Below are 23,069 nucleotides of genomic sequence, written 5' to 3' on the forward strand. Positions count from 1 at the left end.
TGAGCATCTAGTCATTCAGTTGAGATGATAAACGGAGGTCCCATGTGCAGCACTGAAAAAGAACCCATGGCAACATAAGGGTTGTCCTTTGGCAAAATTTTGTAGAAAAAATCCACTCTGATAGATACCACCTATATATATATGCATGTACTCAAGGTCTGCCTAACAGATGTGGTGTAGCATATATGGATTTTTCTGAACACAGTGACACCAGAAACTGGTTTTCAGTGAACTACCTGCTGATTGAGAACCTGCAGAGGTTTGACTTCTTTTACCGTGACACGCTGAAGGTGGAGTGTCCAACGGGCTCTGGAAAGTTCATGAGGCTGCGGGAAGTGGCAAGCAACCTGTCTGCCCGCATCTCACGCCTCTTCCTGCCTGATCTCTATGGCAACAGAGCTTGTCATGGTAGGTGGAGATCGAGCCATCATGTGTTGAAGTTGGTTTTTTTGCATGGTTTCTTTCTTCTTCCTTTTTTTTTAGTTTCTAAAAAGAAATGTTTGATGATTTGTTGCTGTTTCCATTACTTGGCAGAAGACATTAATAAATGATGTCACAATGTAATCTCACACTGTTTTGTCACAATAAGACAAAACATTTTGTTGGAAGATCAACATTTCCCCATCATTGATAAGTTTATTTTAGCAGTTATGGATTATTTTATACACAACTCCACAGACTTGCTGTGGGTTCAACAGTTATCTTTTTTTTCACTTCCCATTTCATAATCTCCTTGAAAAGAGTATGGTTGTCTGTGTGGCAGGGTTTGAAAAAAGTCATATCCATAAACTGCCTTTCTAAGAAGTAAGCAAAATGGATTTGTGTCTCGCAAACACTGAAAAAGAAAAAGAATCTGCAAGTGATCATTAAGGAAGCAGTTTCTGTCCTTTGAGGTTGATGATTTTGTATTGACCTGTGCAATTTTGTATGTTTTATCCTCTTCCCTCCATACCATTCTAAGGTGAAGAAAAAGATTAGTACAAATGTGAAGTGTGTCGATTTTGTATATATACAGTCTTTTGATTATGTATCAAATGGGTTTTGAGGGGCTGCAGGTATTTCTTTTCCATTTTAATGTCCAAGTCTTAATCAGATTTGTCTTTGCCAAACATATTGATATTTTTAGAAAAAATCTCTTACTATAATTTTGCCAAACATATTGATATTTTTAGAAAAAATCTCTTACTATAATTTCCAGACAAAACTAAGAATAGTGTTTCTTTTTCAAGCTTTTAGAATTGTAAAGGGCACAGTGTTTTTGCTTTTCTCATTTTGAGAAAGGAAGAGCATTGTGCCAGTATTAGTGTTTTTCCCCCTTGTTTTAGGAGATGAGGAGCGTTACGCCAAGGATCCTCACTTCAGTGATTTGCTCCAGTTCTACGAGTACTTTGATTCAGAGACGGGACGGGGTTGTGGTGCCAGGTATGAGTTGTTTTTCTGCTGTTGGTGAAATACAGAATGTACAGTTGTGGTAATTTTGAAAACTCATTTTGTTGATCGCTGAGATAGTTTTCATGGTTCACTGGCCTGTAACTGACATATTGTATACCTGATAGACTGTGAAAAATGCAGAGCGCAACAGTGTGTGGGGGAGACAGAAATGTCTGTTTGGAAGAGGTTCTACAACCACAGGTACAACATTCGGTGTACTACTGAAGATGAGAACAAACTTCCCCTGGTTGCAAGACACTTCTGACAGTCAGATCACAGTGTAGAAGACATGAAGTGCACTGTTATAGAACAGGTCCACTCAGAAAATCCCGAGATTAGGAAGGGGAGAGAGAGATTTTGGAGGTGGAAGCTGCGCACCAACTACCCTAATGGTCTGAATGTTTTTGACTAATCCCTTTGGGGCAGTTGGTGATGGTTGCCTCTTCAGGAATCTGTCCCTCGACTTCCTGCACCAGTAGTGGCCCTGTTGAATACCTGGAGGACTTGGAGGAAAGACGATTCTTTAAAACAGAGTCGAAAAACACTCACCTGTCCTGGATATTTCAGCTGCCTCCCTCTCCCTCCCCCTCTCTCTCCCTCCCTCCCCCTCTCTCTCTCCCTCCCTCCCTACTTCCTTCTCTCCCTCTCTCCTTCCCTCCCTCCCCCCTCTCTCTCTCCCCCTCTTTCCTTCCCTCCCTCTCTCCCCCCCTCTCTCCCTCCCTCTCTCCTTCCCTCCCTCCCTTTCTTCTTCTCAACCTCTCTCCCTCTCTTCAACCCAGTACCAACCTCTCTCCCTCCCTCCCTCTCTCCCTCTCATGTGCCATGATGTTTTCTTCATTTTTCTGTCTTTAATCTGTGAGTGTGTCGTGATGTTTTTTTCATTGTTTTATCTGTGACATGTGCCGTGACGTTCTGTCATTCTTCTTACTGTTAGCTGTGACATGTGCCGTGACGACAACTGTTGACATAAATAAAATAGCTGCTGAAGAAGGAGCATCAGAGCTCTGAAAGCTCAAAATGGTGTTGTGTTCTTTTTTGATCTTATGTCTAGCCACTTCGGTGTGTGAACACGTTTTGAATCCTTTTTGGCTCCACCATAACCATTTTATTCATTCTCAACAACAAACTGTTTCATCCATTCCATTTTTGTGTTAAAACGCCACACCCATTCTGACCAAAACTGTATCCAGTAGATCTGGATCTGGGATGGATAGATAGATGAGAAAAGCGTCAATTGTCTTATTGAAGATATCACGGTATAGCAGTCACCTGAACTTTGTCACATTGTGTTATGCACAATGTTGTACCAAAGGGATTCTTTTTGAAATTTGGACATTCTGCACTTCCTCCGTCCGCCCCTCATAACTTCATCTCTTCTCTTGTAGCGGAAACAGAGCTGCATATCATCAAATGTTGTAAGGAGTTCTGTGAAAAAGAAGTCAGTGTATTGTATGCTGAATTTGAGGAACTAACATCTAGGGTGCAATCAAATGTCAAGACAGCATCTGAATCATCAGATCTTCAAGTACACCTTGCCACATTGAAAACAAATGCAAAAAGAATACATTATGAGTGTGAAGAGAGAAAAAAAGAAAAAGTTCTCTCTACTCAGTGCTCGAGCCTGTCAAAATGTAACTGTGACAGTTTACAATCAAGCCTTACTAAGTCGACGTAGCCATGGAGAAAGTTCGGTTCAGGACATTAGCTTTTCCAAAGCCGGAAATACCAATCAACATATGTCAGTCTCTCTATTTGCTTGTGAAACCACTTCAACAGAATCCAACACTTCACTCAATGATTCAAATGAGTGTAACAGAGGATTCCACGAGCAACACTCTTCACCCATTGAGGATCAAGACTGCACACCTGTTGAAACTGAAACCTGTTCAGGAGGTTTGGACAGGGGATTTCTAGGAGACAAACCTTCAGAAGAGACGGAAATCGGTTCAGGATTAGATCAGTATCTGGACTATGACAGGGGATTTCTAGAAAACAAGTCTTCAAATTATTCAGGAAGTTTGGACAGGGGATTTCTAGAAGACAAACCTTCGGAAGAGACAGAAATCAGTTCAGGATTGGATCAGTCTCTGGACTGTGACAGGGGATTTCTAGAAAACGAGTCTTCAAAAGGGGCTGAAATCCCAGGATTGGATAAGTCTCTGGGTTGCGACAGGGGATTTCTAGAAGATGAGCCATCAGAAAAGACTGAAATACATTCATCCGAACCTGAAGCTGTTTAAGGGTGCCAAATTGTGTCTCATTGCTCAGTTGCACAGGTCAGTACTCACACACAGCTATTTATCAGCTAAAGCAGTAAAGACAGATCTCCCACTTCCATCAATAGGTACGGACCTGAAATTCCTCCAGGCTTTAGGACAGACCAGCGCTCATTCACATTAAAAGGACGGAATCGTCATTTCCAAAGGTGTAACACTGTGTTAGAGCCTGAACCCAACCAGGTGATAAATTTATCATCAGTACAACTCTCTGCAGAACAACGTTATGTGCTGTCACTGGGTTCTAAGTTTTGTCCCACACCAACTTCTGTCAATGAAGCAGAATTGCTCTGGGACATAAAAGAAGGAGAGAGAAGGTTATGTCTCAGAGAGTTCTTCCATCGTGATGACATACCTGCACAAATCCCCAAGGCATTCAAATTCTACGAGAAGAAAATGTGGTGCCCACCGGAGGAACGTGGTAACGGCTTAGATGCCTATTGTGATACCATCACTTCCATGGTAGCAGGACACATTCCTCCCTGAGTGATGAAACATAATTTGAACAGGAACTGTCGACATGCATTGTCTGAACTTCGAGACATGGTTCAGAATCATCAGATCAGAATCTCTAAAGCAGACAAAGGAGGGGCTACAGTAGTGCAAGACTGCAGCAACTACGAAGCAGAAGCACTCAGATAACTGAACAACACAGACAACTACCAGCGCCTCTCTCATGATCCTACAGTGTCCATTGCACGCAAGTGGAATAACATTGTGGAGGAGCTCCACAACAGGGGGTTCATTGATGTCGACTGCTACAGATGGGCCATACTCACTGAAGATGAAACGAGAACGAGCATTTTCTATCACTTGCCAAAGGTCTACAAGTGTAAAGAGAAACCACCAGGGAGGCCCATCATGTCAGGATGTGGAGGACCCACTGAGAAACTGTCTAAATTAGTGGACTTTTGGTTGCAACCATTGGTACAAAGTCTTCCATCCTATCTGAAAGATACCACCCATTTTCTTCAAACAGTGGAGAACTGGAGGAAGAAGTACCAACCACTGCCACCTGAAGCACTGATCGTCACAATAGATGTGGGGCTCTACAGTAACATTCCTCACGATGAAGTCTCTGTGTCATTGTCAGACACTTTTTCTGCTGAACTTGCACCAGACTGCCGACTGATTGGAATGATCCTGAGAGTAATTGATCACATTCTGAAAAACATTGTCTTCAGTTTCAATGACCAAATCTACCACCAGCCGTTCAGTACTGCCATGGGTACTCCCATGGCGCCATCCATAGCGAACATCTTCATGGGGTGGTTGGAGAAGATGTTCATCAGCACTTGTCCATGGAACATTGAATCAGATACCTGGAAGCGTTTCACTGACGATGTGATCATGCTCTGGCTGCATGGAGAGGATGAACTGCACAGATTCATCACGTGGCTGAACGAACAGCATCCCACAATAAAATTCACTGCAAACATCGGGAGAAAGGACGTGCCATTCCTTGACGTGTGCATGAGCATAACAGAAGATGGTACATTGACGGATCTGCACATCAAAGACACAGATGCATCCATGATCCTACCCTTCATGTCACCCACGCCACTGCGTTCGGAAAATACCATACAGCCAGTGCCTCCACTATCGACGAATCTGTTCGGAGGAAATAGATTTCAAACAAAGATGTCAGGATCTCAAATGCAAATTGAGGAAAAGGGGATACCCAGCCAAACTGATAGATGATGCTATCAGTGCAGTGTCCTCAAAACAACGTGTCGCCACTTTGGAATACCACAAGGACAAAACCAGTATGACCAGAGTGCCATTCGTGATCAGACAGAATCCCAGGAATCCATCTTTGTCACACTGGCTGAAGACGTACATGCCAGTTCTTCACACCAGCAACAGGATGAAGAAGGCTGTTCCAGAACCTCCCATTGTTGGAAAGGAACTGTAAGAACATCAGGGACATGCTGATGCCATCAAAGCTGCCCAAAACTACTGTGACTTTGGGGGAGAACAAAGGCTGTTACAAGTGTGGGGTTTGTGTCCTGTGCAACAGTCACCTCAAAGAAACCACAACTTTTGAGAGCGTTGTGACTGGGGGAAACATTCCACATCAGAGATGGCATCACCTGCAAGTCCTCCAACATTGTATACCTGATAGACTGTGAAAAATGCAGAGCGCAACAGTGTGTGGGGGAGACAGAAATGTCTGTTTGGAAGAGGTTCTACAACCACAGGTACAACATTCGGTGTACTACTGAAGATGAGAACAAACTTCCCCTGGTTGCAAGACACTTCTGACAGTCAGATCACAGTGTAGAAGACATGAAGTGCACTGTTATAGAACAGGTCCACTCAGAAAATCCCAAGATCAGGAAGGGGAGAGAGATTCTGGAGGTGGAAGCTGCGCACCAACTACCCTAATGGTCTGAACGTTTTTAATCCCTTTGGGGCAGTTGGTGATGGTTGCCTCTTCAGGAATCTGTCCCTCATCTTCCTGCACCAGTAGTGGCCCTGTTGAATACCTGGAGGACTTGGAGGAAAGACGATTCTTTAAAACAGAGTCGAAAAACACTCACCTGTCCTGGATATTTCAGCTGCCTCCCTCTCCCTCCCTCCCCCCTCCCTACTTCCCTCCCTCCCTCTCTCCTTCCCTCCCTCCGCTCTCTTTTTCCCTCCCTCCCCTCTCTCTCTCTCTCCCTCTTTCCCTCCCTCCCTCCTCAACCTCTCTCCCTCTCTTCAACCCAGTACAACCTCTCTCCCTCTCTCCCTCTCATGTGTGCCGTGACGTTTTTTCATTTTTCTATCTTTAATCTGTGAGTGTGTTGTGACGTTTTTTTCATTGTTTTATCAGTGACATATGTCGTGACGTTCTATCATTCTTCTTTCTGTTAGCTGTGACATGTGCCGTGACGACAACTGTTGACATAAATAAAATAGCTGCTGAAGAAGGAGTGTCAGAGCTCCGAAAGCTCAAAATGGTGTTGTGTTCTTTTTTGATCATATATCATCTGAACTGCATAAGTGCAGGTCTACTATCTATTGAATACAGAGTTGATTTATTGGTAAGTTGACTGAAAGGTCTGCTGATCTCTAGCCAGCTGTTTTCAGGATGTGTTGAATCATTCTCAGTTTCCCTTGCCTTGGTTTTTTTTACACTGCTAGTCCATGAGCACTGTGGAGCGTACAATGGAAATGCAAAAATCAGATTCAAACAGAAAAATCTTTTTTCCATAGTGTAACATGGGAGTTATAATATATTTTGTATGTTCTGTATGTTTATCAGTGTGATGACCTGGGGTGACCAACACCTCACCTGCTGACCTCAGACTGTCCAGTTTGTAATGTCAGCTACATTTTAGACACATTTAGGTGTCTGCTACATTTTTGGTCTGTTATTTCATAAAGGAATAAAAGGTAACAGCAGTGACAAATCAGCAGTCAGAAGCTCGACTACCAGTCTGGTTTATAAATATAAGGGCAGTTATTGATAATCAGATTTAAACATCAAACAAGGGTTTGAGGGCAAGATTTAAAGGGGGCATGTTTGATGATCTGTGATTGCATTCTTCAAATTTGCTGCTTGATGATTGCCAGGAATTGATCTCAGTCTTTTTCCCTTTTTAAATCTGTCATATACATTGCCATTTTTTAAATGGATTCTTTTATTTTTCTTGGTATTTCTAAAATTTCATGTCACTGGCAGACATTGAAAGAGTAATACATTTACGTGACTGCTGACAATTGTTAAAAAAAAAAAATCTTTGCCACAGAGGTATTTTTTTCTGGCCTTTGTGCTAATTTGTTTCCAAATATCACTTTTTTTTAAAATCAGGGATATATAATTGGGCATAATGTTCTTTAAAAAGAAAATAGATAAGTGCTCACCAGTGAAAGATGACAAGATGCATGTGTTTAGGAAGCACATTGGGTCCATTCAGCTCTCTGTGAGCAACCAGTGTGTGAAGGAAATGGATATAACCCATGTTAACATATGTGTGCAGTCATCAGACAGGATGGACAGCTCTGATTGTGAACCTGTTGAAGAGTGCGCACCATCGCAAGTCCCTGTCAGGAGACAGCACAAGCTCCCTCTGTGGATCTCGATTTCTTCGTTGAAGCCAACTGTTCATGACTTGTCTTGACAGGCCGCTTCCCAATTGTCCCCTGATGTACATGGACAACTGTGTTCACTGTGACTCCACTGTGTTCAGACCAACATGAGTGGCAATGACTGAGCACACTTAGCTTTTCTGATGGGCTGTGTAACCACAGGAGTACCATCCTGCCATTGTATTCAAATGATTTTTCTTTTCTATAATTAGAGGGACCCTGTGCACTATCTACCCACCTTAATGACACCATGTACTGTTCACTATTTTGGAAGGGGGGGCATTGTTAGTGACATGTTCTTGCTTGCTTTTAAAGGGATGTGAATGCTGATGAACTTTATTCAGAGTCCCTTACTTTGTTATCAGTGTGCAATAAAAAGACTGATGAGTTCTGTGAAAAGTCCAGTTGAGTGAAACCATGTCATAAAGGAAATAGAAGTCTGTAGGTCTGAACACAGCAAGACTGAAAAATGAGACTATAAAATCATGTGGTTTTTTGTTGTTGTTGTTTTTTTGGGGGTTTTGCATTTGTCTTGGATGAACAAAACTGGTTTTTATGCAATTTTTCCTGCCTTGCATTTTTTAAATTTTATATAACAGCACATGTTTAGGTGTATGTTGAGTAGATTGCATACCTGAGCACATTTGTCAACCACATTTAGGTAGGCCTTTAAAGAAGTGTATGCAGTTATCATCCACAAAACTTTGGGTAGACCTTAGTTCATTGGGGTTGTGTATATTTGTATTCATATAGTTGCCAAACACAGTTGCCAACCAAATATATTTAGGAAGGCATGTAGTTCATGCATATATTGTGTAAGAGGGGTGCCATAGCCAAGTGGTTAAAGTGTTGATTTTTAAATTTTTTTATTTGACAGTCTTGGGTTCAATCCTGGTATTTGCACCCAGTGAGAAAAGGGTGGCAAATTTTTCTTCTTCTTCCAGGTCAACAGATGTGCAGACATGCCAGTTCCTCAATTCCTTTTGTGTGCAAACACATGTAAAAGATTGTACATGCACATTAAAGATCCATCAGACCATGTCAGTTCTTGCGGGGTTATGGAACACAAATATTCCCATAACACAGTATTGTTGCCAGTCTGGTGGTAACAATGGTCATACATGTTAGTCCATTTGTAGTGATAAGAAACTCTAGGGAGAGCTGGACAGTACAAGGTCTTCAGAGAAGAAGCCCCCCTCAGTCAAGTGTTTTCGCCCTTAAATTCTTACACTCTAAGGGGGCCCGGCCTCACCCAGGTCATGACTCCTGGATGCCCTTGTATTGCCGCCTTTTTTACCCCCTGGTCCTCAGTAGGTTCAAACCTGCACCTCCAGGATGGTCACCACTTCAGGACTGAGTCACCTTTTCTGGTAGATGTTTTAACCACTGAGCCATCATATGCCTTGTTTGAGTAGGGAAATTTAATTCTTATGAAGTTTACTTTCATTCCTCCTTGACCAGATCCAGCTAGAACTCTTTTCTGCTGTGTCTGCTATTGCCTTTGTCCTCCCTCTGTCAGAAATCGACAGCTGTTTCATGAGGCTGTTGGCAGAGATGCCCACAAACCCTCTTACTCCAATCTCTATGATGAGGACTTTGGCTTGGAAGCTACATTCTCTCAGGCTGCTGGCTAGACTAGCATATTTCTAGGACTTGTAGATGTGGGCTTCCTCCATTCTGCTTTTGTATGGCACAGTGAGTTCAATGAGTTTGTTTATTCATTTATAGTCTGTTCATCAAAGATGATGATATTAGACTGAAAATAAATATCATTATTATCATTATTTGTATTACTATTTTTTCTGTCATAATGATTATTATTATCATTAATTAGAAATCATCATTTGTGAAAATCAATGGCAGGGGAAGAAATATTCAACTGAAAAGGGGGTGATGGGGGAGGGGATTGAGGAAGGATGAGAGAAAGAGAGAACAGAATGTGGAAAAGATGAGTACAAAATGTAAAATGGAGAGGGTGGGTGTAAGTGATTGAGAAAGAAAAACAATATTGGAAGAGAGTGTGAGAGATTGGGGATGTGGGAAGCGGGATTAGGACAGAAAATGAATCAATAATCAAATAGTGTATGCAATACTTATAAAGATTATTATTTGAAAAGAGGATTATGTGGGGACCTACAATAAACAATCAACTGGACTATTTAACACACAACTAGCTAACTTTAATAAAGAACATTTTGAAAAACAGAACTTTTTCCCCCAAAAAAATTAACATTTGAAACTGGTAGCACATGTTTAGTCATTTCTGGAGGCAAAAAAGGTTTCATTTCTAAACAGCAGGTGAAACATGCTCTACCTTTAAACAACCCTTGCAAATGCATTCAATATTTTCACAATATGTTGTATATGGGGCAGATTCGCTTGTTTTGTTGCTTGCAGTGGAGTACTGTGTAAGGTTTCGTGCCACTCTTGCTGATGATTTCCAGGTGTTTCTTCCCCTCTGGTAGGTCAACTGTGCATTCCCAATCTTCAGTACCATCAAGCAGCCCATGTTTCCATGCTTTGGATGTTTCAGCTGTTCCTGGCCAGACTTCATTGCCTTCTGCAGAGAGGAACTCTACTGGAACTTCTGGTGGGGTTGGTGCTCCTTGGACAGTGAGTGCTCACCATGTGTGCAGTTTCTTTTAGCACTTGGTTGTGCCTTTATGTGCACCGTCCTTGGCTAACGACGCTTTGCATGAGCTGAGGATGTTCCACTGTTTGTTTGCCATGGCAGAGTGGGCACCCAGGGTCCTCTGCTTTCCCCCATTTCACCAAGTTTGTATTTGAGGGAAGGAGTTTGTACACAGATCTTGGGATGAAGCTGATCCTCAGAGGGGCCATGTTCCACATGTTGCTCCAAGTTAGGCTCCTTTGGAGTGCATTTTCCCATGTTGTCCACTGCCCCTGCTGGCCTTGCTGGACTGCCTTCTGGACTTTTATCATCCTCTTCCTTCTTGTTCTCCTGTATAATAATGTCTCTTTTTGCTTTCCCTTTTGCCTTGGACCACTTTTCCATCTTTGTTGATCGCAGGCCCTGTCAGATGGTTTGGGTGTGCCCTATTATTTCCTTCATCTTAAGACTTTCTTTCGCTGCACTGACTGCTTCCCTGACTTTCCATTTTCTGCCAGTCTTCAGCTTGGGTTGGTTAGATCTCACAATACTGTCTCCTGAGTCTTCAAGCATGCTGAGAATTCTTGCCTTCCCTACCTTGTATTCTTCGACAAGGGATTTCAGAGGTAGCCTCAACTTTGCTTGGCGACAGTAGAGTGCCACATCAGTGAGATCAGGTGGGACACCAAGCCATTTACATGTGTATTTGATCTTTGCATCAATTGACTCGACTGTGCTACAACTTATTTCATATATCAGGAGAGGCCACAGGAGCTTTGGTATCAGCATAGACTGCAGGCACCACACTTTGCATTTGTCAGGAAGGCTACACTGGTGTATGATATGCAGGCATTATGCTGTGTGCATGGTTTCCTTTCCTCTTTTTGTATCTTTCAGGGACTCATCATACGATCTTCCAAGGCTCTTGACTGGTTCGTCTGACACCATTGGAATGGCTTGGTTGACTACAGTGAATGTGACCATTTCAACTACCTTTCCTTTACATGGTGAGAGGCTCCATGATTTCTTTGGTTTGAATTCATCCCAGCTGAGGCAACTTGCTCATCCAACTGCTTCAGTATTTCACGGGTGTCATCCTCGTTTGTTGAAAGGACTGATATGTCATCCATGAAGGCTTTCAAAGGAGGTATCTAGTATCCTTTGCTGAGGTCAGCTTGATCCGTGCCCTTCACTGAGACCTTCAAGATCACTTCCATTGCCAGCACGAACATGAATGGAGAAATTGCACAGCCTGTAGCTATGCCCACTTCCAGACTGATCCAATCTTCATGTATTCCTTGGTGGTGAACCACATTGAGAAGCCATGGAAATACTTCTTCAGCATTTCCCTGATGTTCATTGGTACATGGTGCATCTCAAGAGCCAGTTGGATCATCTCATGAGGATCTGACCTGTACACATTTGCCAGATCCAGCCATACCACGTCTAGGTCCTTTTTCTCTTCCTTTCCTCTTTGGATTGCATCACAAATCATTGTGGCATGTTCTACACAACCAGGAACTCCTGGTATGCTGCCTTTCTGGACTGACACATCCAGGTGCTCATTTTCTGTGAGGTATTTTGTCAGTCTTCTAGCCAGGACAGAGAAGATTTTTTCCTTTGACGTTCAGGAGTGATATTGGTCTGAACTGGCTGATGGTACTTGAATTCTGCTCTTTTGGGATGCACATACCATCAGCTATCATCCACTGGTCGCTGATCTTCAGGTTCATCCATGCTGATCTTATCACTCTGTGGAGCCACTCAAGTACTTTAGGACATTTCTTGTACAGCAGGTGTGGTATTCCGTTTGGCCCTGGTGATGATTTGGCTCTGGCTTTCTTGACCACTTTCTGTACTTAAGGGTTGGCGGTTTATCGCCAAACTTCTGGTTTCCTGGGATGAATCCCTTGAGATCTAGTGGTTTCTTGCTTTGCGGATCGCAGTATGTTTTCCTGAGATGCTGTTCAAATGTTTCTTTGTCCATTGTGTCCCTGATTTGGGCTGCTCGAACAGTTTCCTGGCGAACTTAAAGGGGTCTTGGAAGAAGTAGTCTTGTGTCTTCTTCTTTCTGCTCCTTTTCTTCCTTGCTGATTCTGCTTTACTGAGGACACTGTGCTTTGCTTTCAGGTCTTTCCAAAGTTTCTGTAGGCCGTGCTTCTCAAATTCTTAAGCAGTCTTCATTCATTTCTTGAGTTTTCTTTTTGCATTTCAGATGATGTCTATTTCTTGTCACCTGGATTTTTGAGGTGGTGTTCTTGTCTTTGGTTCTTTCACTCCATAGGTTTTGTGACAAGTTGTGTACACAATATCTCCTTAGATGGCTAACTTGTGTTCCAAGGTGCTCTTTCCTATCAGCACATCAAGGTTTCTGATCCAACTCTTCCCATTCCATTTTCGCACTTGCAGGTGGCAAGATTAGTTCTGGCATTTGGCTTCAAGATCTTGTACAAATGACTTGTCTGAATTATCAGCGAGGATGTCCTTGGCACTGTGGTTTGAATCCTGGCCTTGGTTTTCCGACGTCTTATCTGCTGGTGCAGTGTACTGCTGAGCATTCGTCAGATTCTTTGTACAGCCCTTTTTGGTCCTGTGGATCTTCATGCCACGTTCAGTGGAGAATTTCTGCCCACAGACACATGGGAATTCCATCAGTTGTGAAATCGTAGTCCGTTTGCAGAAGTAAGTGAAGGAGGAAACTGAAGCTAGAGTTCAAGCCCATGAACACAGAAAGAAAAATTCATCAGTGTGCATTTGTCAACCATAGATGTTTAGTTAAGCCTGAAGTTCATGTATTTGTGTGCCTTTCTCATCACCTAATGTTTAACAAGGCCTATAATTTATACAGTTGTGTGCATATGTCACACGCATAAATGTTTATGTAAGCACACAGTTAATACATGTGCGTGCATTTGTCAACCATAGTATCCCCACATTCTGGAAATTCTGTGCTTGAAATTTCCTCTTATCTAATGCTCTTTATTTTTTCATTTTTTCTCCCGTCATTGTTGTCTGCTTTTTCTGCCTTTCCAGTCCATTCCACTTTCTTTTTCTTTTTTGAGTAAGCCTTGAGTGATGGCCTAGTGGTAACTCGTCCACCTAGAAACCGAGAGAATTTGAGCGCGCTGGTTTGAATCCCACAGTTGCCAGTATTTTTTCCTATTCCACTGGACCTTGAGTGGTGGTCTGTGTCACGGATCAGCCCAACCTTTCGTTGCTGCAGAAGTATAGGCGGAAGTGCGAGCGATTTAGTATGGCTCAGTGGCCGGTGAAAGTGGTGTTAGTTCCGCTGGTTGGGAGTTCGAATCCCAGTTTCTCTAGATCATGTTTTCTGACATGCTCTTGGTTTGGTAAAAGCGTGTGTCTGCACACTCGTTTTACCTGTGTAAGAGTTGTGCAGCACGTGCACACACCGCTCTGTAGGAGCGAGAGGGCTCTTGTCACATTGGCATGACTGCAACTGCAGTGCAGTGCGTGCAATGTGTGTTTTGGCCGGTTAGCGTGCCAAGTATAGAACTTGCGCTCACCTGCCGTTTACCTGGCTGCAGCTGACTGTGATTAGGGCGACTTGACTCTGAGACGTCAGAGAGGGCGGACCTTGTGGCAGAGGCCCGGAAGGCTAATGGAGAGGAATTCTTGGCCAGCCAGAACCTCTGCCTGATTTTTAGCAAGCCGGTGAGCAGAGGCTGCAGTGCCCGGCTGAAGGTCCCACCCAAGTCACCACCTTTGCCCATCACAAGCTGTCGTGAGCTTGCTTGTTTGTTTGTTTATTGAGGTCTCATTGCAATGTGGTTCCGCGTTCCTCGACTCAGGCGACGACGTCTGACGGCCCTGCTGTCCCAAGGTTGACTGGTGGTTCCAGGGCGTTGTTCTGCATTCCCCGACGCAAGTAGCGGCAAATCGACTGCTCTGCTGTCCCAGCTCCGAGGTCGCCCCTCGGGGTCTTCCACCTGAGGAGCCGAGCGCTGACACGAAACCCTGGGGTCGCACCCTGGGGATCCAGATCGTCCCTCGGTGTCGACCTTCGACTGCAGCCTGCCCTGTTTGCCGCGACCTCCCGGACTCATCTGGTGGGGTACTCTGTGGGTGAGCTGGACGTCGGGGGAGAGATTGTAGTTAGCGTTCGACTCTCAGCCTGGAGCAGGGATTTTTCAGTCCGTCAACGAGTGACAGATGATTTTAAATGAGCGTTGCCGGTTGTGCAGTGAATGTGCGAGTGTGTATGTGTTTGGTTCGTTTTTTTTTCTTTTCTATATTTTGTCCCAGTGGGGGTTAAAGGTGGGTTAAGGAGGGGTGGTTTAGAGTTAGGTGGGGGCAAGGGTTTGGGTTTGGGGATAGCTTAGGAAGTAGGTCCTGTACCCATATGTGTGTGATTGTGTGAATAAAAGTTGTAAAATCGTACACGGATTTCTGCGTCCTTCTTGGGAGTGTGTTGCGCGGTGTCGACCCTAAAAGTCCACGTCTCCTGACTTTTGGGCTTGCCCAGATTTCTGGAGTGTGTGACAGTCTGGACAAGGTCCCATGTGCAGCATGCCCTAAGCACACATAAAAGAACCAACGGCAACAAAAGGATTGTCCCTGGCTAAATTCTTCAGAAGAATCCACTTCGATAGGAAAACAAAATTACGTGCAGAATAAAAAGTAAAAGTAAAAAGGGTGGTGCTTTCAGTGTAGCGACGCGCTCTCCCTGGGGAGAGCAGCCTGAATCTCACACAGAGAAATCTGTTGTGACAAAATGAGTAATACAACACTTTTTCTTTTCCAGTCTATGATGTACTATCTGTGCTGTTTTGCTCTGGCGATTAGGTAGTGAAATTGTAAACACTGGGATGGGCACTAGCTCCCCATTCTGCAGTGTTATTTGCCAGTATCAGTCAGACATGTCAATCCTGCTACTGTCAACTGCGGCACATCAGTTCCGTCCGGAAATATCTGTCCACTGACGCAACATCCAGACTTCTTGTTTCTCTCATTCTCTCTCGCCTTGACTAATGTAACTCTCTACTGTCTGGTTTGCCTGCTTCATCCATTCAGAGCATACAAAACTCTGCTGCCCGACTCATCCTCAGAAAGAAAGATCTGAGCACATCACTCCTCTTTTGCAACATCTCCACTGGCTCCCTGTCTCACACCGAATAAAGTACAAGATCAGCACTCTATGTTATAGATGTATTCACAAATCTGCCCCTTCCTATCTCTGCGGCTGCCTTCACCTCTACAGTCCATCTCGCTTGCTACGATTGATTTTGGATCCACTCTGTTTACACATACCCAGATTCAAACACTCGACTGTTGGTTGCCGTTCTTTATCTGTGTCTCTGGACCTTGCAATTGGAATGAACTTCCTCTTTCGCTTTGTCAAGTCTCCACACTCAGCTCTTTCAAGTCTGGCCTTAAAACCCACCTCTTCCCAAAATAGCCTCCCTTCTCTGCCTCTTCCTTGTGTTCAGTTTCTCCAGTTTTAGAGTTATGCATGCGTGTGAATGACTGGTGTGAAAGCGCTTTGATTTGTCTCTTCAGCGCTGTATAAATACCATTATTATTATTATCATTAGTGCATACTTTTTTATGTATTTTTTGTATGGCTTTGAAGTATTTTTTCCTTTATGATTTTCTAAATCTGGGGATGATGAATTAAGCAGAAGGGTTGACATCCTCAGCATGGCCTTATTTTATTTGCCATAAGGAGCTAAATGGTTAGGATAATGTGTCATGAACTATGCTTTTGTCTTGATTTTTTTGTTTGTTTTTGTTTTGTAGATGCAAACGTTGTGTTGATGCAGTTAATAATTTGTTCGACAGTCCTGACATGGGCCTGTGCGGTTGGCTGGACAATAAGCAACAATAAACAGTTTGTCAACCATAGTATATAGTTATGTGTATAACTTAATAGTTGTATGCATTTGAAAACCACAAATGTTTAGGTCAGCCTATTTTAACATTAAGACAATCTGGGCTTCTTTAATACTTATATGAATTCCAAATGTTGTGTACTGTTTAGATCCTCAAGTACGTTTTCTGTTCATGACTAATTAAGTATAAGTTGCATTTGCTGGGTACCTTTTTTTTTTTTAATTTGCACTTAATGGATTCCAGATGTATCAGACTGAATGTATTTTGTCTGTCTTCTGTTGTTGTTGGGTTTTTTGAGAATTTTTTTGTGTGGGTTTTTCTTTTTAGGTTATCTCTCCATACTCTCATTGTGCTGTGGATACAATATGAATGTGAAAAAACACTCAGTGGGATGTGTTGACCTTTAGATGCGTATCTGTACACTTATATTCTATTTTTGATTCATTGTTAGTGTTTATTTGGAGTGCTTTGATTTGAATATTATCCTTTGACTTATTCATTTCCATTCCATAATGGAGAGAATGAACTGCTGTGTATGAGTACTTTTGGACCAGCATTATGTTGTGTTGTTCAGAAAAGAGAAAGTCAACACTGAAATGTGAGTACATAGGTACAAGACTGTGGTGTATGTTTTTTTGGAGAGAACAAGTTTGGCATGCCTTTTTTCTAAGATCAACAGGAGCTTTTATACCTGCTAGGTTTTGCCTCAAGTTAATGCTTTATATTTTTATTGCTTGTCAATTCAGGTACGGATATTTTCAAAGTGGGGTGATGGTCTAGAGGTAATGTATCCGCTTAGGAAGCTTGAGAATCAGAGCGCACTGGTTCGAATCATGGCTCAGCTGCTGCTATTTTCTCCCCCTCCACTAGACCTTGAGTGGTGGTCTGAACACTAGTCATTCGGATGAGATGATAAACCGAGGTCCTGTGTGTAGCATGCACGTAGCGCATGTAAAAGAACCCATGGCAACAAGAGTTGTTCCTGGAAAAATTCTGCAGAAAAATCTACTTCGATAGGAAAGACAAATAAAACTGCATGCATGAAAAAAGAAAGGGTGGCGCTGTCGTGTAGTGACGCGCTCTCCCTGGGGAGAGCAGCCCAAATTTCACACACAGAAATCTGTTGTGATAAAAAGAAATACAAATACAGAGTACTGAGGTATTGGAGGATGTGTAGATTGCCAACACACGATTTTCGTAATTATGTCAATCAAGCCGGCTCTTAGCTTGGGACCTGTTTTGGCATTTCATTGTTCAGGGTATGCACTTATGTGAAATAATTTCTGCATTTACCGATAGACTGCAACTGAGAATTCTGTTCAAAAGATATTTGTATGTAAATATCATTTGATATGTATGAAATAGGCGAAAAAGTTTCCAGATAAATTTTCTAACTGATTTGTTTTCACAATCCATTAGAATACATTAACATTACAGAAATGTTTAAAACAGATAATTAAAATTGCAACTTTTCAATTACTCTTGTTGAATACAATAATTACATTTCCTGATGTAACAAGAAGGAGCAATAATTGATTGGTTTTGCAATCTAGTCATTTTGAAATGTTTCTCACATGGCGGGGAAAAAACCCAACTTACCTCAGTACTAGTCACTAGGGTTGGATTCTTGTATTTATTCATTTTTGTATGTGTTCCTTTTTAAAGAGTTGCTGTCCGCTATACAGAACTATCCAGGTATTCGATAATTTTAAAGCTGATCAAGTGAAACTATAAGGGGTAATCACTGTGTGATCTTACATTTCTAAGCACAAGAGCTGTCATCTCACAAACAACAGAATGGTGAAGTGCCACCTGCCCAGCAAGTTCTGTCTTTAAAATGTCATTTTGATAATTTTTTTGTTTAAAAAATTTCATTACATCTTCTTTCACAAAATGTAAAATTTGCGTCACGTCTCCCAATTTCATCATGTGCAAATACTGCAAATGACATGGAGTTAAAAGCTTCATCATCATCATGTCAGATATTGAACTGTACGAATCTCTTCCTGGAAAAGATTTTTGAGACACTGAAATTTGAAAAAATGTTGTTTTTCATGTTGTATTGAATGACAAAAGTGTGTCTAAGGAAAGAGCACTTTACAAAATATCGATCTGGAAGTGGTTGTGGTTCATTTAATGTCAAAACCAAGAAGAAACAATTGGTGTATTTTAGACTAAATAAGTCTTTTGTTTTCATTAATAATTATTCTCCACAAAGTACTAGATTGTCAGGAATTTTGAAGATTTATTCAGGGTGATGAGCATTTTGTTAGATAAGTAGAAGGTTGTGCAGATTAACATGATTATCAAACTGTGGTAGTAATCAAGCCAGCATTTAACACGAACACCTTGAGTGTGTGAATGGCAGTGTTTGGGAGTGAGCATATATCTGAAGAAAATTTCACATTTTTTATTTTTGCAACAACACATTATCACCAATCTGTAGGATTCTATCTTCTGTGTACCTCTGGTAACTTCTACTGGAAAGGCAGCCTCTTCCTGTTGCTTGTTCCTTGGATCCAAATCTGCAGTAGATCAAAACTTGTGTGTGTTTGTGTCAGTAGCATATTCTTTTGCCCAAATCAAAGTCGCCACAAGAGGTTTTTCCCCAAAAACAAAACTCCATATCACAATTCCATGTGCTTCTGCTATCAATTAATGAAACACAGCTTAGCCAAAAGGAAAACTTGCCTGAGCATTTTGATTTTTGGTCTGCTGGGTATCCTTTGTACCGACACCAGCATCTCAACCATAACCCACCCTTTTTATTAACAGGATTTGACATCTTCAGATATTTGCTGTGATGAAATGTGCAGGGAGATTTATCCCCCCACCCCCTTCCCCCACCTTTCTGGTCTGTTCCAGTGGGTGATAACATATAATCCATGTTTTGGAGATCACACAAGTGTGATTTGGATAGGAAAGTTTAGGGTGTGAATAAATCTTGAATACTGATATTAAAAACTTGTAATAAACATCAACAGCTCACACCCTTTTTAGCATGAAATGTCAACAATTTGCTCCCTTCCTTGTTCATTAACTGATAGATGGTGTTTATATCGTTGTTAGAGATTGTTTTGTCAGGTCACAGAAGAATGACACCTTGTCAGCCAGTGTCTTTCATAACCATGTCATGATGCACTGCTGTTGCTGTAGCTGCACCGTATATTCTTGCTGAAATGTATATTTATCTTATGTACAATTATTTAGATGAATATATATATCCAATAAAAATGTTTACACCATCATAGTTTCTTTTAAGTGCTGTGTGTATTGAGGCAGCTTGACTGGACAGAAAGAAACAAACCTTCACTTGACAACTGCACATGTCTTATTGTGCAGTACACCCAGCTTCTTCCTGTAACAAAGGGTGGAGATTTTTCCGAACTCCCAGGTCAATGTATGTACAGACCTGCTGGTGCCTGAACCCCCTTCACGTGTATACGCATGCAAAAGATCAAATACACACATTAAAGATCCTGTAATCCATGTCAGCATTCAGTGGGTTATCGAAACAAGAATATTTCCAGCGTGCACAACCTCGAATAAGGAGTATCACTACTGACATGGTGGGGTAAACAGAAAAAATGGTCATACATGTTACATGGCTGTATGTGTGTGAATATGTGCGTGACTGAAACCCGACTGAATGACACAGGAAACAAATGATGAGTGCCCAATGGCAACTGTCAGTCAGCTCTACCCTGGTAAGCAGCCTGTTGTGCAAATGTTTGTAAAGTGCTTGGAGCTTGGTCTTTGACTGAGGATAGGTGCTATATTAAGTATCCATATCATCATCAACACTAAAATCAGACTTGTCTTTTCAAGTTTAAACTGGCATTGTTACAGCCACTATGCTGGTTGACATTAAAAATTGCCTTATACTACACTTGCCAAGCAAAAAATTAACCACCAAGAACTAAAATTGAACAACCATCCCAAACTTATCTTCCTGCTATAAATTTGAACCATTAAAAATCACTGTTATTTTTTGTTTGTTTTTATATGTTTTTACTTGTCCACAGGAATAACCCCACACTCAAAACAAGATGAAAATGCATGTACTTGACACTGTTCTTGACTGAAGAGGGGAAAATGATACCACTACAGAACAGTTTACGGGCTTTACAATGGGTGTACTGCCACAGAAGTGCTTACCAGAACATGTATAGGAATTCAGCAAACTGTAAATGACAATCTAACCATGTTGTTTCTAATCAACACAGCCTGTTTAGTGCTTGCAGCACATACATTGTTCTCCACTGAAGTTCTAGATCAGGTATTTACAAGAATAATACCTCTAGCAGTCCTGAACCAGAAAATGTCATTTCCAACAACTTTGCGAGGAATGCCTTACAACACAAATGACTCAATAAGCTTCAGGTACCACTGTTGTTTGCATTATTTATTCACAATATAGATTATACCAACTCATAACAACTGATTTAGACCCATCAAATTCCTGATCACAAAATTACTAATTATACATCAGTTATAATCTCATCATGCTTTATCCCTATTCTTCAGTGTAACTACAATCCATGACATTGTCTCCCTCTGTGAGGCCCTCACTGCTGTTCCTAACAAAACAGGCACTGTTCAAGACGAGGAAGATCATTACTTGGCATCCTTCACAAACTTCGTCATCAGAACATGTCTGATATTCAACATTTCCCTGCATTTATCTTTAAACACATCACATCTGTAATAAAGTCCAGGATCACTTGCTTCATTGATGGATGCTCTTCACCATCAACTGCACTTCCTCTTTCCAAATATCCTACACTTTTAATCATTAATCAGAGTTAAGTGCCTTTCCCAAAAACATAACACCTTGCAGAAACAGGGCCCCAAGCCCCAATCACTGATGAACACTTGATCAAAAGTCAACGCTTTACTTAATCTGCCACAGCGCCTCCATACAATACCCACGCTGTAATAATAATGATAATGTATATCTATATAGCGCCCTTTCTCTCTAAGAGCTCAGGGCGCTTTACATGAAATGATTAAAGAAAATATTACAAATTACATAAATCATTCATGACCACTCTTTCTCAAAACACCTCCCTCCCCCCCACTCTCCCTCTCCCACTTTTCATTCATCCAAACTGAGCTGGCATGGATGGTATTGGAGAAGAAGGAAGCCGAGAGTGCTTTTAGATAGGTTTTAAAAAGATGAGTTTTTAGAGATGAGCGAAAAGCAGAGATAGAATCAGATGCACAGACATGATATATATTTAAATCACAAAACTTAAGATGCACATACACTGAGCGTCTATAAAGCAAGCATACCCTCCAAAATACTGAATTGCATGGAATTACCTTACAACAGTACCAAATCACCAGCATGCAGTTCTGAATCACCTTAATAGTACCGAATCACTAGCATGCAGCTCTGAATCACCAAAACTCTAGAAGAACAGTGATACATCATATAATCCACTTCACACATGCTGACCTGAATCCTTCACAAGTCAAAATGACATCCAGAATCTGGAATGATACGTTGCAGGAACCTTTGCAGATTATTGTTGCAATGGGTGATGGGAGTGCATGGCTTGATTAGTCTGAATCTATCTATTTTTGTTTTAAGCTCAAATTGTACATGTACTTGTATAAAAAAAAAAATATATATATAATAAAAACTGTTAAATTGTCAGACTTGGACCTGACATAAAAACGGATGAAAGGAGTGAGTAGTGCCTTTGAACAGCTTTCTTTTACATGTGTACATTGCTGGAGCAAACAGGAAAAATGTATCCAATTTAGCCAGAATGGAAGTCACAAAAGGGGAAAAATATCAGTGAACTTGTACATATTTCCCTGCACACCAGATTTCAAAGGTTCTCAAAAGGCTCTTCATGGAAAATGGACCCTAAGTCACCCTTTTCCAACTGAAAATATACAAAACCTTTATGAATGGAACCATGACCATTGGTTTGTTTCCATAGTAAACGGTCACCTACTGAAGTTTTAACTAGTGTCAGAAAAAAAAACTGAAAAAGGGGTGTTTATTGCTGCTTTCTCTCAGTCCTACCCTGATCAATGGAGTTTTTACCTAATCTAGTGACTACACTGATTAGTGAAGAAAGCATCATCTAAAACATTGCTCATGACCTCCACAAAAAGGCTCAAAACACTCATGTGTGCAGAGTGCAAGTATGTGACACAAAAATCAACAACAAAGAAACAGTTTGCCACTGATCTCATGAAAATAAATGTTTCAAGCCCAATGTCTTGATTTAAAAAAACAACAACAAAACTTTCAATTTAACCCCAAAACCTTTGCACAGACTCAGTTAAAACTCAAAGCTATAGTCAAAAGAAAATGGCAGAGGCAACAGAAAATACATCTGTGAAACCGATGATCCACTTTTTCCAGCAAATGAAGGGGTTACAAACCCTGGTTGATTTTGCCCTGGATCTTGTCCACCATAGCCTGCAGCTCAGGGTGATGCATCAAGGCCAGGGCAGCTTGGCACTTCTCCAGGGCTGCTGGGTACTGCTTCTGTTTGTACAGCTGCCTGCAAGTGCAACCACCAACACATGGAAACTGTTAGACATACCTTTGTACTTTCCATCTCAAAACAATAACATACAGATGTAAGAGGACTGGCTATTATCACTTTTCATTTGGGGGCATTCAAACACAATTTTATTTTTGATTCACTTGTACAAAGTGAGTCTATGTAATAACATGGTGTTCAGCTGTCCGTGTGTCAATTGTGAACTTTAACAAATTCATTTTCTCTGGAAATACTTTGTCAATACCAAATCTGGAATAAACATAGTGAAAAAAATCTTTCCACTCATACTAC

At 41.6% G+C, this 23,069-nt stretch overlaps 2 protein-coding genes across 2 annotated transcripts in view; one reads left to right on the plus strand and one right to left on the minus strand.

Moving 5' to 3' along the window:
• LOC143274621 (uncharacterized) overlaps positions 1-19,496 on the plus strand; it is a 70,225-nt gene extending 50,729 nt beyond the window's left edge. Inside the window, exons 15-17 of the mRNA XM_076578491.1 lie at positions 229-408; positions 1,326-1,422; positions 7,676-19,496. Coding sequence (XP_076434606.1) covers positions 229-408; positions 1,326-1,422; positions 7,676-7,790 — 392 coding nt within the window. The 3' untranslated portion in view covers positions 7,791-19,496. The remainder of the gene's footprint in view (positions 1-228; positions 409-1,325; positions 1,423-7,675) is intronic.
• Positions 10,006-23,069, minus strand: part of LOC143302257 (DNA excision repair protein ERCC-6-like) — a 139,389-nt gene continuing 126,325 nt past the window's right edge. Inside the window, exon 21 of the mRNA XM_076616847.1 lies at positions 10,006-22,775. Coding sequence (XP_076472962.1) covers positions 22,646-22,775 — 130 coding nt within the window. The 3' untranslated portion in view covers positions 10,006-22,645. The remainder of the gene's footprint in view (positions 22,776-23,069) is intronic.

Source organism: Babylonia areolata, chromosome 29 (assembly GCF_041734735.1).
Source record: "Babylonia areolata isolate BAREFJ2019XMU chromosome 29, ASM4173473v1, whole genome shotgun sequence".
Taxonomy (NCBI): domain Eukaryota; kingdom Metazoa; phylum Mollusca; class Gastropoda; order Neogastropoda; family Buccinidae; genus Babylonia; species Babylonia areolata.